This window comes from Anolis sagrei, chromosome 2 (assembly GCF_037176765.1).
Source record: "Anolis sagrei isolate rAnoSag1 chromosome 2, rAnoSag1.mat, whole genome shotgun sequence".
NCBI lineage: Eukaryota > Metazoa > Chordata > Lepidosauria > Squamata > Dactyloidae > Anolis > Anolis sagrei.
In genome coordinates, this window is record NC_090022.1 from 12,300,185 (window position 1) to 12,314,182 (window position 13,998).

Below are 13,998 nucleotides of genomic sequence, written 5' to 3' on the forward strand. Positions count from 1 at the left end.
GGGCCAACTTGGGCCCTCCAGGTGTTTTGGACTCCAACTCCCACAATTCCTAACAGCCATAGGCTGTTAGGAATTGTGGGAGTTGGAGTCCAAAACACCTGGAGGGCCCAAGTTGGCCCAGGCCTGCTGTATACACTGTTTACAAGACATTGCATTTGCCATCTAATCCAACTCCATGCTAAAGTACAGACCCTGTATTATTTTTATTATTATTATTAAGCATTTCAGGATTACATCGTCTTCCTTTTAAAAATATACAAAGCTGCTGTAGTCTGCAAAGTTTCGAAACTGCACCGTCGCATGACTTCTAGAGTACGGTTATGTTTGGAGGCTCCTTTCGTCCTCCTGGGTTGAAAAGAACTTCTGCAAAAAAAGCATATTTTGGGTGTTTTGATTGACCTAAATACACAGATACAGGTGTTTTCCCCCCTCCTTAATGGAGATGCCAGGGCTTGAACCTGCAACCTCTGGCTTGCCACTGAATTCAAGACATGGAAGATCACAAAAAACGCTGACCGAAACGGTGAAAGGCCTGGAAGCCAAGCCCTATGAGGAACGGCTTAAGGAGCTGGGTATGTTTAGATTGGAGAAACAAAGTCTGCCGAGACCAAAGGATGTCACATTGAGCTTGTTTTCTGCTGCTCCGGAAAATAGGACTTGGAGCAATGGATTCAAACGACAAGAAATGCCACTGAAACATTGTGAAGAATTTCCTGGAAGTAAACGCTGTTCAGCAACGGGATACGCCACTGTCTGGGAATGTAGTGGAGTCTTCTCCAGAAGTTTTTCTGGATGGCCATCTGTCAGGAATGTTTTGATTGTGTCTTCCTGCATTGCAGAATGGGGTCAGACAGGATGGTCCCTGGGATCTCTTCTGATTCAATCTCGACATTTTCCATATTGGCTTGCTGTGACTTTTCCGGGCTGTATGGCTATGCTCCAGTAGCATTCTCTCCTGATGTTTCGCCTGCATCTGTGGCTGGCATCTTCAGAGGTCTGTTGCTAGTGAGGCATAATATTACTATACACCTTATATGTTTTTAATTTGTATACTGTTTTATGTGTTTTATTGATTAACTCATTGGGTTGTTGTAGGTTTTCGGGCTATATGGCCATGTTCTAGAAGCATTCTCTCCTGATGTTTCGCCTGCATCTATGGCAAGCATCCTCAGAGGTAGTGAAGTCAGACCTAACAACCTCTGAGGATGCTTACCATTGATGCAAACGAAACGTCAGGAGAGAATGCTTCTAGAACATGGCCATATAGCCCAAAAAACCTACAACAACCCAGTGATTCCAGCCATGAAAGCCTTCGACAATATGATTAACATTGTTTAAAATAACCTCATTGTTTATCCCACCCGAGTCTCTCTCTAAATACAGCACTTTATTTATCTACCTCACCCATGGGTTTTAAAAAAAAAATCACTCCTCGCGCTTGGCCTAGCTCGCCCTCGTCTAAATTCTTGCATTGTTTTTCATACTGTTTTATTGTTATTGTTATTATTATTTTATTATGTTATTGTGTAAGTATTTTTACTTGACGTTGTCATGTGTCTTGTATGTATTTTTTTATTGTAATTGTTTGGGCTTGTCCCCATGTTAGCCGTCCCGAGTCCCCTTGGGGAGATGGAGGAGAGATACAAATAAAGTTATTATTATTATTAACTGTTAATCATTTTAACTGTGGGATATGTTTTTACTGTTTACTATTGGTTTTTACCAGCATTGAATCCTTGCTGGACCTGTAAGCTGCCCTGAGTCTTCTCGGGTGAGAAAGGCAAGTAAAAATTAAGTAAATAAATAAATAAATAAATATATGTATGTATCTGTCGAATGTCCAGGATGGGAGAAAGAACCCATCTCTGTTTGAAGCAAATATGAATATTGCAATTAGCAAGCTTGATTAGCATTGAACAGCCTTGCAGCTGCAAAGCCTGGCCATTGTTGCCAGGAGGAACCCTTTGTTTAGGAAGTGTTAACTGGCCCTGATTGTTTGCTGCATGGAGTTGGCCTCTTTTTGAGTGGTGTTCTTTGTGTACTGTCTTGATTCTGGTGTTTTTAAATACTGGTAGCCAGATTTTGTTCATTTTCATGGTTTCCTCCTTTCTGTTGAAATTGCCCACATGCTTGTGGATTTCAATGGCTTCTCTGTGTAGTCTGACATGGTGGTTGTGAGAGTGGTCCAGCATTTCTGTGTCCTCAAATAGTATGCTGTGCCCAGGTTGGTTCATCAGGTGTTCTGCTATGGCTGACCTCTCTGATTGCCTTAGTCTGCACTGCCTTTCATATTCTTTGATTCAAGTTTTTATTTACCGTATTTATACACCACCTTTCTCAGCCCGAAGGTGACTCAAGGCAGTTTACAGTCAGCACAATTCGATGCCCCCAACAATATAAAATACAATTAAAAACATTAGCATATAAAATATAAAACCGTACAGACCAATAAAAACATATGGGCAATGTTGCTGCAATGTTGTTCCCTATGTAGACTTGTCCACAGCTGCATGGTATACGATAGACTACTGCAGTGGTGAAAGGATCCCTCTTGTCCTTTACTGAACACAGCATTTGTGAAATTTTCTTGGTGGGTCTGTAGATAGTTTGTAGGTAGTGTTTCTTCATCAGCTTCCCTATGCGTTCAGTAGTTCCCTTGATGTATGGTAAGAACACTTTTCCTCTAGGTCAGTGATTCTAAACCTGTGGGTCTCCAGATGTTTTGGTGTTCAACCCCCAGAAATCCAGCAGCTGGTAAACTGGCTGGGATTTCTGGGAGTTGTAGGCCAAAACACCTGGGGACCCACAGGTTCAGTACCACTGCTGGGTGGATCTTTGCCATGACTCTCGTGCTTTGTTCTTGGTCTTGAAGCTCTTCTGATGTCTGTTGTAGAATACCCATTAGCCTGTAAAGCCCACTTTAGGTGGTTCAGTTTACCTAGGAGATGGTGGGGCATGCAGACAGAATCTGTGAAAACTATTCAATGCTAATCAAGCTGGCTAATTCCAACATTCACACTTGCTTCAAACAGACAAGAGTTCTTTCTTCCACCCTGGACACTCCACAGATATATACACCTCACTTGCTTCACTGCCAACAGAACCTCTACAGATGCTTGCCATAGATGCAGGAGAAACATCAGGAGAGAATGCTACTGAAACATGGCCAGACAGCCCGGAAAACTCACAGCAACCCAATGATTCCAACCCTCGACAGCACATTTTTCATATTTTTCCTCCTTGTGGATTCTGTGATAGGAAGGGAGAGGAAGCACTTATCCGTGTTTCTCTAGTATTGAGCCTTGCATGGGAAGCAAGCTACAGATTAGAAATGAGGTTCTTTCTTCACACAGAAGACTTGCATAATGCTTCCGCCTCTTCCAGTGGGAGCTCTTTCCAGGCAAAACAGTTGCAGGTGGTCTTCTTGGCGTGGATCCTCTCGTGCTTCATCAGGTGGGACTTCTGAATGAAGGTCTTCTCGCAGACGGAGCACTTGTAGGGCTTCTCCCCCGTGTGCGTCCTCACGTGGACCGCCAGGTTGGCCTTCTGGCTGAAGCCCTTGCTGCAAGCCGAGCACTTGAACGGCTTGTCCCGAGTGTGGATCCGTTCATGAACCGTCAGCTGACAAGTACTTCTAAAGTCCTTCCCGCAAGCCGAGCACATGTGCGGCTTCTCCCCCGTGTGGAGTCTCTCGTGGAAAACGAGGTCCGGCCTTTGCGGGAAGCACGTGTCAGAATACGAACACGGGTGCGCTTTGTTTTCCCTCATGTGGATCCGCTGGTGTCGCTTCAAGTGGTCCTTGCGGCTGAGCATTTTCCCACACTCCGCACACTGGAAGGGACCCTCCTGGCTGTCTGCTTTTTCACATATATGGAAACCAGGACCCTGTCTGAAACCTTCCTCAGTCCCAGTGTGCAGATTTGGCTTCGGCCACTCGTGGGTGTTGCTTAAGGGCTCCTTGTCGGGCGCGAAGGAGATTGGTCTCTCCCCAGCCATCCTCGAGCAATGGTCTCTGAGCTGCTTCAATGATCCATGTTCGTCTTCAAGGGCATGGACCTGGGAAAAGAAGTCTCCAGCCCTTCTTCTGGGTGGTTCCGCTTGCTTGGGTCTCTCTGGCTGATACTTAGTTTCTTCACATTCCCCGATTTGTGTGTAATCTAGTAAAAAAAAAGAAAACAATAAAGTTGAGAATTTGATCCACATTGAACAGTCCAACCAAAAAAAAAAATTGGGTTGCTGTGAGTTTTCCAGGCTGTATAGCCATGTTCCAGAAGCATTGTCTTGTGACGTTTTGCCCACATCTGTGGCAGGCACCCTCAGAGATTGAGGAGTCTGCTGGAAACTAGGCAAGTGGGGTTTATATATCTGTGGAATAATGTCCAGGGTGAGAGAAAAAACTCTTGTCTGCTTGAGGCAAGTGTGAAGGTTGCAATTGGCCTCCTTGATTAGCATTGAATGGCCTTGCAGCTTCAAAGCCTGTCTGGTTGCTGCCTGGCGGACTCCTTTGTTGGGATGCCTGCTACAGATGTGGGCGAAACGTCAGGAGAGAATGCTTCTGGAACATGGCCATACAGCCCAGAAAATGCATCTGAACGCATCTCTTCCTATGAACCATCTAGGTGTTTAAGATCGCCTGGAGAGGCCCTGTACTCGGTCCCGCCTTTTTCGCAGATCCGATTGGCAGGAACGAGAGACAGGGCCTTCTCAGCGGTGGCCCCCTGGCTATGGAATGCCCTCCCTAGGGACATTAGATCGGCCCCCTCCCTCTTGACATTTCAAAAGAGAGTTAAGACCTGGCTGTTCGAGCAGGCATTTGCAGACACAGTATAACTAATTGAGACTCATGGAACAACAGGACGATGCGATGGAAAATGATTTTAATGACGCTGAGAAATGTATTTTATGATTTTAATTGTTTATTGTTATTGTTTTTATACGGTTTACACTATATGTAATTGTTTTTGACTGTATTTTGTCTTGTGGGGCATTGATTGCCAAATGTAAACAGCCTTGAGTCGCCTTATTATTATAGTAAATAATAATAATAATAATAATAATAATAATAATATAATAATAAATAACTCACAGCAACCCAGTGATTCTGGCCATGAAAGCCTTCAACAACACATTTTTCCACCCTTGGCATCTTGGATTTCAGGCCTGATCCTGAGTTATTTGGGGCGCTAATTCAGAAAATGGCATTGGATAGACAGCATTAACTCCACTTTCTTGAATAGTAAATATTTTAGTCCCCTCTTTAAAAGATCTCTTCTGCAAAACTGGGATATCATAACAAGCTTTCTCATCATGTAGCATGCTTTAATTTTAATAAAGAATCATAAATAATATTAATGTGGAATCTCCTTTCCTGTAATTTGAACCCATATGTTTCCTTCACACTTAAAATATATTAATTTAAACACTACATTAAAGTATCCTCTTTTTTGTACTATGGGCATCAACCTCCAGAGTCGGGAATTTCTTTACCTTTTATTGTTGTTGTTCTTCTTCTCGGCCTCTCATTTTATCTTACCATTCACATCTTGCCACCTTATATCTAAAATATTCAGTACAGGAATTCCACACCATTTGGATGTTTAGACTATTTCAGGATCTTTGGACCAAACACACCTACTTCCTTCGAGCATTCAAAGGGTGGTCATGTCTGAGTTTCAGTATATTGAAAAACGTGTTTGTAAGCAGCTCTACGTACTTAAAAGCACAGCATCGCTTCTTGGTCTGGTTTCCCTGCACAGCAGTTGTGGCCGGAGGTCAGATGAACAACCCGAGAAACTCACAGCCATCTCCACGAATGGCGTCAGCATCTGAAATGAGAAGGATAGTTATGGTCTGGAAAGAAGCTCAGCTTGAGGGTCAAGACGGCACATCAGAACCTGGAAATGTTATTTCACTGGACAAACAAAACCTCATTGTATAGTCCTACTCTTTGGCCATAAAAATGAAATGCACAGATAGAGAATGGGTGACAATTGGCTTGCAAACAATCCACGGGAAAGGGATCTCGGAGTCTTAAGAGACCACAAGCTGAACATCAGTCAACAGTTTGACACGATAGCAGAGAAGGCCAATGTGATTTTAGATGTCATCAATAGGAGTATAATGTCTAGATCAGCATTTCTCAACCCCTGGGGGGTTCACGAGGGGGGTGTCAGAGGGGTCACCAGAGACCATCAGAAAACACAGTCTTTTCTGTTGGTCTTGGGGGTTCTGTGTGGGAAGTTTGTCCCAATTCTGTCATTGGTGGGGTTCAGAATGCTCTTTGATTGTAGGTGAACTATAAATCCCAGTAACTACAACTCCCAAATATCATAGTCTATTTTCCCCAAACTACTGTTTACATTTGGGCATATTGTATATTCGTGCCAAGCTTGATCCAGATCCATCATTGTTTGAGTCCACAGTGCTCTCTAGATGCAAGTGAACTACAACTCCAAAACTCAAGGTCAATGCCCACCAAACCCTTCCAGCATTTTCTGTTGGTCATTTATTTATTTATTTATTTTATGGCATTTATATGCCACCCTTCTCACCCCGAAGGGGACTCAGTGCGGCTTACAAGATATATGTACATACAATATATTATATTATTAGCATAGTATACTATCAGTATTAAATATTACTATATTGTACTATACTATTATATTGTAATATTATTAGTAATATTACACCTATATAAATAAAAATGTAATGATCGTTTGTGGGATTAACAGAACTCAAAAACCACTGGGGGAATTGACTCCAAATTTGGACACAACACACCTAAGAACCCAATGTATGTCCTTTACTCATAAAAACACAGCAGAAGAACTTAAAAAGCCCCAAAAAGCTAAATGACGAAAAGCTAAATGGCAAACGAAGAGCATTCTGAATCCCACCAATGATGGAATTGAACCAAACTTGGCACATAGGACTCCCACAACCAACAGAAAATTCTGGATGGGTTTGGTGGGCATTGCCCTTGAGTTTGGGAGTTGTAGTTCACCTACATCCAGAGCACTGTAGACTCAAACAATGATAGATCTGGACCAAACCTAGCATGAATGTTCCATATGGCCAAATATGAACACAGATGGAGTTTGGGGGACCTTGGCATTTGGGAGTTGTAGTTACTGGGATTTATAGTTAATCTACAATCAAAGAGCATTCTGAACCCAACCAATGACAGAACTAGGACAAACTTCGCACACGGAACCCCCGTGACCAACAGAAAATACTTAAGGCCATCCAGTCCAATTGCCTTCACCAGGGCAAGAAAACATAACCAAAGCCCTCCTGACAAAGAGCCATCCAGCCATAGATATAGAATCATAGAATCATAGAATCAAAGTGTTGGAAGAGACCTCATGGGCCATCCAGTCCAACCCCCTGCCAAGAAGCAGGAATATTGCATTCAAATCACCCCTGACAGATGGCCATCCAGCCTCTGCTTAAAAGCTTCCAAAGAAGGAGCCTCCACCACACTCTGGGGCAGAGAGTTCCACTGCTGAACAGCTCTCACAGTCAGGAAGTTCTTCCTAATGTTCAGATGGAATCTCCTCTCTTGTAGTTTGAAGCCATTGTTCCGCGTCCTAGTCTCCAAGGAAGCAGAAAACAAGCTTGCTCCCTCCTCCCTGTGGCTTCCTCTCACATATTTATACATGGCTATCATATCTCCTCTCAGCCTTCTCTTCTTCAGGCTAAACATGCCCAGTTCCCTAAGCCGCTCCTCATAGGGCTTGTTCTCCAGACCCTTGATCATTTTAGTCGCCCTCCTCTGGACACATTCCAGCTTGTCAATATCTCTCTTGAATTGTGGTGCCCAGAATTGGACACAATATTCCAGATGTGGTCTAACCAAAGCAGAATAGAGGGGTAGCATTACTTCCCTAGATTTAGACACTATGCTCCTATTGATGCAGGCCAAAATCCCATTGGCTTTTTTTGATAGATATATATGATTCACATACAGATATAGTATTCTAGATTTGAAAGGGACCCCTAAAGAAAGACAATGATATGCTGCACGTTCCAGAGTAGGCAAACCAGACAATCTCCACATCAACACTGACAAAGAAACAGCAAGAAATACTGTTTACCCACAAGCATCAAGAAAGTACAGATATTAGAGACCAACACTTCCTCATCACTTTATTTTCCAAATCACCAGACTGAGCCACAGCAATGCCTGGCAGGGGATGGCTAGTAGCACAATAAAATATGTTTTTAAAAATCCTTGTTTGTGTGTTTTGCCTCTATGGTGAATCAAAAGAACCACTATGTATACTCCGCACCTGTTTGTCCTCTCTTTCGTCCTCTTGCTGCCGGAGAAGGAACTCCTCGGCCAGGGCCACGGCCTGCGCGCAAGTCTCCGGCCCGTGTTCCCGGACCCACCTCTGCATTTCCTGCGGCAAGATGGTCAGCAGCTGCTCCAGGACCAGCAGCTCCAGGATCTGCTCCTTGGAGTGCCTCTCCACCCGCAGCCACCCGCGGCACAGCTCCCACAGCTGGCTGTACGCCCCCCGCGGCCCCTCCACCTCCCGGTAGCAGAACCGGCGGAAATGCTGCCGCTGCTTCTCCCTCCTGAGGGTATCCTGGCGCAAGATGGCCGCCTCGACCTTCCCGTAATCCTCCCGGTCTTGGGCCTCCAGGCTGTGAAAGGCCTGCTCGGCTTCTCCGTGAAGGGCAGGCAGGAGGCGGGCGGCCCACTCCTCCTTGGGCCACCGGCAGGCTTTGGCCACTTGCTCGAAGGAGGCCAGGAAGGCCCTGGTGTCGTCCCAGGGGGCGGCCTCCTCCATTAACGACGTGCCTCCCCAGATGGAAGAAGGCGACTCAACCCTCTCCAGGAACTCCTGCCATTGGTGGTCCCACCGCTGGAAGTGGCAGTCGTCTTTCTCCTTTTTAATCCGCTCTTCCAGCCTCTCCTGCGGGAACACGCTAGTATTCCTGGCCTGCAGGACATACGGTCCCTCAAAGCCGTTCCTCAGGACACTGCTCATGGGGTCTTGTTCCTCCATTTTCATCTCAGCAACCTTCAGGCCCGTCTAGTGTCCTAAAAAGCATAATAGCATAGAAGAATTCTATTGTAATTTGTACATTGTACAATGAAATTAAATCTATACAAATAAAAATGTAATGTTCGTTTGTGGGATTAACAGAACTCAAAAACCAATGGACGAATTGACACCAAATTTGGACACAAGACACCTAACAACCCAATGTATGTCCTTCACTCAAAAAAAAAATGATTTTGTCATTTGGGAGTTGTAGTTGCTGGAATTTATAGTACATCTACAATCAAAGAGCATTCTGAACTCCACCAACGACGGAATTGAACCAAACATGGCACACAGGACTCCCATGACCAACAGAAAACACAAGGGTTTGGTGGGCATTGATCTTGAGTTTGGGAGTTGTAGTTCACCTACATCCAGAGAGCACTGTGGACTCAAGCATTGACAGCTCGGGACCAAACTTGGCACAAATACTACATATGCCCAAATATGAACACAGATGGAGTTTGGGGGAAATAGACCTTGACATTTGGGATTTGTAGTTGCTGGGATTTATAGTTCACTTACAATCAAAGAGCATTCTGAACCTCACCAATGACAGAATAGGGGTAAACTTCCCACACAGAACCCCCATGACCAACAGAAAATACTTAAGACCATCCAGTCCCAACTCCCTTCACTGGGGCAAGAAAATGTAATCAGAGCCCTCCTGACAAAGAGCCATCCAGCCATAGATATAGATAGATATATATGATTCACAAACACACATATATATAGATATGACAGATGCAGTATCATAGATTTGAAAGGGACCCCTAAAGAAGGACCCTCTGAGGATGCTTGCCATAGATGCAGGCGAAACATCAGGAGAAATGCCTCTAGAACATGGCCATATAGCCCGAAAAAACCCACAAGAACTGAGTGATTCCGGCCATGAAAGCCTTCGACAATACAATTATATGTGGCATGTTCCAGAGTAGGCAAACCAGACAATCTCCACATCAACACTGCCAAAAAAACAGCAAGAAATACTGTTTACCCACAAGAAATCAACACCTTCTCATTATTTTCCAGATCACCAGACTGGGCCACAGCAAGGAGTGGCAAGGGACGGCTAGTAATAAATATAATAAATATAAATATAAATATAATAATACACAACTTTATTTATACCCTGCCACCATCTCCTCAAAGGGGACTCAGGGCGGCTAACATGAGGTCAAGCCCAAAGATACAATACAACAAAATAAAATACAGAATGCAGACAATAAATATTTACATCAAAATAAAATACATAGAGTAGCAAAATAAAATAAATAAAACAAATTAACACAATATAAAATCGAACAGAATGGGCAGGCCAAATGGACAAGGTAAAATAATAAAACCCTGGGTGAGGTAGGAAAGAAAATATGTAATTGAGGGGAACCCAAAAAGAATGAACAGTGGATTGTCGAAGGCTTTCATGGCCGGAATCACTGGGTTGTTGTAGGTTTTTTCGGGCTGTATGGCCATGGTCTAGAGGCATTCCCTCCTGACGTTTCGCCTGTAGGCGAAACGTCAGGAGAGAATGCCTCTAGACCATGGTCATATAGCCCAAAAAAACCTACAACAACCCAATGAACATTGGGGTAGGCTTTCAGTTTAGGATGGGGGAAAGTGACTTCTCCAGCACACAACACAAAAACAACACAGCCATCCCTCCACACTCCCACCACCACTGCGCAGCCCCTAGTGTCGCCTCAATGCAAAATCTCTTTTCCTGTAGTTTGAAGTCATAGGGAGGAGGGAGCAGGCTTGTTGTGTCCTAGTCTCCAGGGCAGCGGAAAACAAGCCTGCTCCCTTCTCCCTTCTCCCTCACATCTTGATCCATGGCCCTGATCCTGTCTCGTATCAGCCTTCTCTTTTACAGGCTAAACATACCCAGCTCTTTAAGCCTCTCCTCATAGGGCTTGTTCTCCAGACCCATCTTTGTATATAGATGCATTTTCAATGTTTTCATGGTGTTGTTTATGAATTTTAATGTAGTTGGACCCAACTTTGAGGTGGATACAAAAATAGTTTTCTTAATGTGTTTTACTCTTATATCAACATCTTTCCATGTAAGTGCTCATTAATTTTGAAGGTCTATGTGTCAAGATGGGACTAGAGTCCGCTTGTTTGGTTGAGAAGGGCTGTGGGAAATAGGCAACCTTCTCAAGCCTCTTTGGTTTAATGATTTGTCTGCATATAATATGCTCTTTGATTACTCAAGTGTATATGTATCTTCAAAAGACTGACTTGACCATGGTGGTCGTTATTATTATTATTATTATTATTATTATTATTATTCCTAACTCTATGTTCTTGAGGTTGGGAGAGGGGCTGCAGACTATGTGACCATATCAGGGACTTTTTGGAACACAGTTCAAAGGTGACAGTTGAGGGATGTCCATTGAAGTTGATAGCTGGAAGGAGAAAGTTCTCAAGGAGAGTTGTACAGAGCTCTATAGCAGAGGTCCTCAAACTAAGGCCCGGGGGCCGGATGCGGCCCTCCAAGGTCATTTTCCCGACCCTCGCTCAGGGTCAACCTAAGTCTGAAATGACTTGAAAGCACACAACAACAACAACAATCCTATCTCATCAGCCAAAAGCAGGCCCACACTTCCCATTGAAATACTAATAAGATTATATTTGTTAAAATTGGTCTGCGTTTTAATTATTGTATTGTTTTTAAGTGTTTTTGCACTAAAAATAAGATATGTGCAATGTGCATAGGAATTCATTCATGTTTTTTTTCAAATTATAATCCGGCCCTCCAACAGTTTGAGGGACTGTGATCTGGCCCTCTGTTTAAAAAGTTTGAGGACCCCTGCTCTATAGCATTGAAGAGACTGATAAAGACTGAAACTCAAACCAAAACGGGTGATAGTATGATAACTGGGTCCCAGTGCTGGGTCCCAGACTATGGAATTTCTTGGACTACGATTATTGATGGCATGTTTTTAATATGGAAATTAATATTTTTAATTGTTTAATATGTATTAATTCTAATTTCATTTTAATATTTAAATTTTGAAATTGAATGTGTTTTAAAGCATTGAATTACTGCCTCTATGTAAGCCACCTTGTGTCCGCTTTGGGCAGAGAAAGGTGGCATAAATAACATAAATAAATAAATAGCAAATAGCATAAATAAATAAACTCCAAGTATATAAGAATTAAAATTGAATTAAATATAGGAATATTTAAAAATAAATTATTATTATGATGTTAATTTATACCCCACTTTATCTTCCCAAAGAGGACTCCAAACTGCTAAAGATAAATAGCTAAAGCATTAAAGTCATTAAAAATCTATGGCAATGCATAAACATCCATTATCACCCTCTGCCTAGATCTTTAAAATGTTCAATGTATTGTCGAAGGCTTTCATGGGTTGTTGTAGGCTTTTTCGGGCTATATGGCCATGTTCTAGAGGCATTTTCTCCTGACGTTTCGCCTGCATCTACGGCAAGCATCCTCAGAGGTAGTGAGGTCTGTTGGAACTAGGAAAAAGGGTTTATATATCTGTGGAATGGGACAAAGGACTCTTGTCTGTTGGTGCTAGGTGTGAATGTTTCAGCTGATGTTCCACCCTGATCCTTCCACAGATATATAAACCCTTTTTCCTAGTTCCAACAGACCTCACTACCTCTGAGGATGCTTGCCATAGATGCAGGCGAAACGTCAGGAGAGAATGCCTCTAGACCATATAGCCCGAAAAAACCTACAACAACCCACTTTAAAATATTTTTAAAAGCCTTGAGGAGAGGAAGCTAAGACATAAAAATCATTATTAATATAATTAACATTTATTAAGATTATATATATATATATATATATATATATATATATAAAAAGCATGATTTATTATTTAAGTGATACTTTTGGAAACACATTCTGATATGAGGTATAAATAAAGCTTATTATTATATGGATCAAACACACACATATATGTATATTTACATTATATTATAATAATTACTATAGCACATATATATTAATATATTATTATATTTTAAGAATGATATATTATATTATATATATTAATATAAAATAATGATTTATTATTTTAATGATGCTTTTGGGCACACACTCTGAAATGGGGTATAAATATAGATTATTATTATTATATGGGGCAAACACACTCATATATGGATATTTACACATGTATTTGTATATTTACAACATTATATTACATTATTATATAACATATATATTAATATATTATTATATATTAAGAATGATATATTATTATATTATATATTATTAATATTATATATATATATTAATATAAAAACATGATTTATTAATTAAATGATGCTTTTGGACATACACACTGATATCGAGCTAACACACACATGTGTATGTATGATATATATATATCTATCTATATATATGCATAAATATACAGGCATACAAAAGCACACCCCCCTCCTTGGGGCTGCTCTGCTCCCTTTCCTGCTTCTTTCCCCTTTATTCCTCCCCTGTGATGCAATAACCCAGCCCCCCCCCTTCCCGTTGCCATTTGGAACATTCCGGTTCCCCCCCCCCCCCCTTTTTTTTTGTTTGTGAAGTTCAGCGTTCCAACTCACCCCGAGAACGCCGCACAATAGCCCGGAGTGCCTCACTTGCTTGGCGGGGGAGGAGGGAGGGAGGAAGGGAGGGAGGGAGGGAGGAGAGCGTGAGAAAGTTCAGTTTCCGGGGGCGGGGACAAGGCCACTAGGGGGCGGGGCTTTCGTGATGACGTCCTTCTCCCGCTACAAAGGCGGTTGCGGAGATCTCTCTATATACAGCCGGCCCTCGGTATCCGCGTTTGAGAAGCGAGATGGAACGCTGGACTTTACAAAAAAAAGGAGGGGGAGCGGAATGTTCCAAAAGGGGAGGGGGGCGGATTGTTACGTCACAAGGGAGGAAAGGCAGGAAATTTATGTTTATTATTATTATTATTATTATTATTAACTTT

The 13,998-nt window shown here is 42.5% G+C and overlaps 2 protein-coding genes across 2 annotated transcripts in view; one reads left to right on the forward strand and one right to left on the reverse strand.

Annotated features, from left to right (window-relative positions):
* LOC132767726 (zinc finger protein 665-like) overlaps positions 1-13,998 on the forward strand; it is a 147,481-nt gene that overhangs the window by 30,214 nt on the left and 103,269 nt on the right. The window lies entirely within an intron of this gene.
* LOC132766129 (zinc finger and SCAN domain-containing protein 31-like) lies at positions 185-13,828 on the reverse strand. The gene is made up of 4 exons (XM_060760496.2): positions 13,628-13,828; positions 8,292-9,049; positions 5,714-5,825; positions 185-4,157 (listed from the first exon to the last, which is right to left on the reverse strand). The coding sequence occupies exons 2-4, from the start codon at positions 9,018-9,020 to the stop codon at positions 3,346-3,348; spliced, it is 1,653 nt and encodes a 550-aa protein (XP_060616479.2). The 5' UTR covers positions 9,021-9,049; positions 13,628-13,828; the 3' UTR covers positions 185-3,345.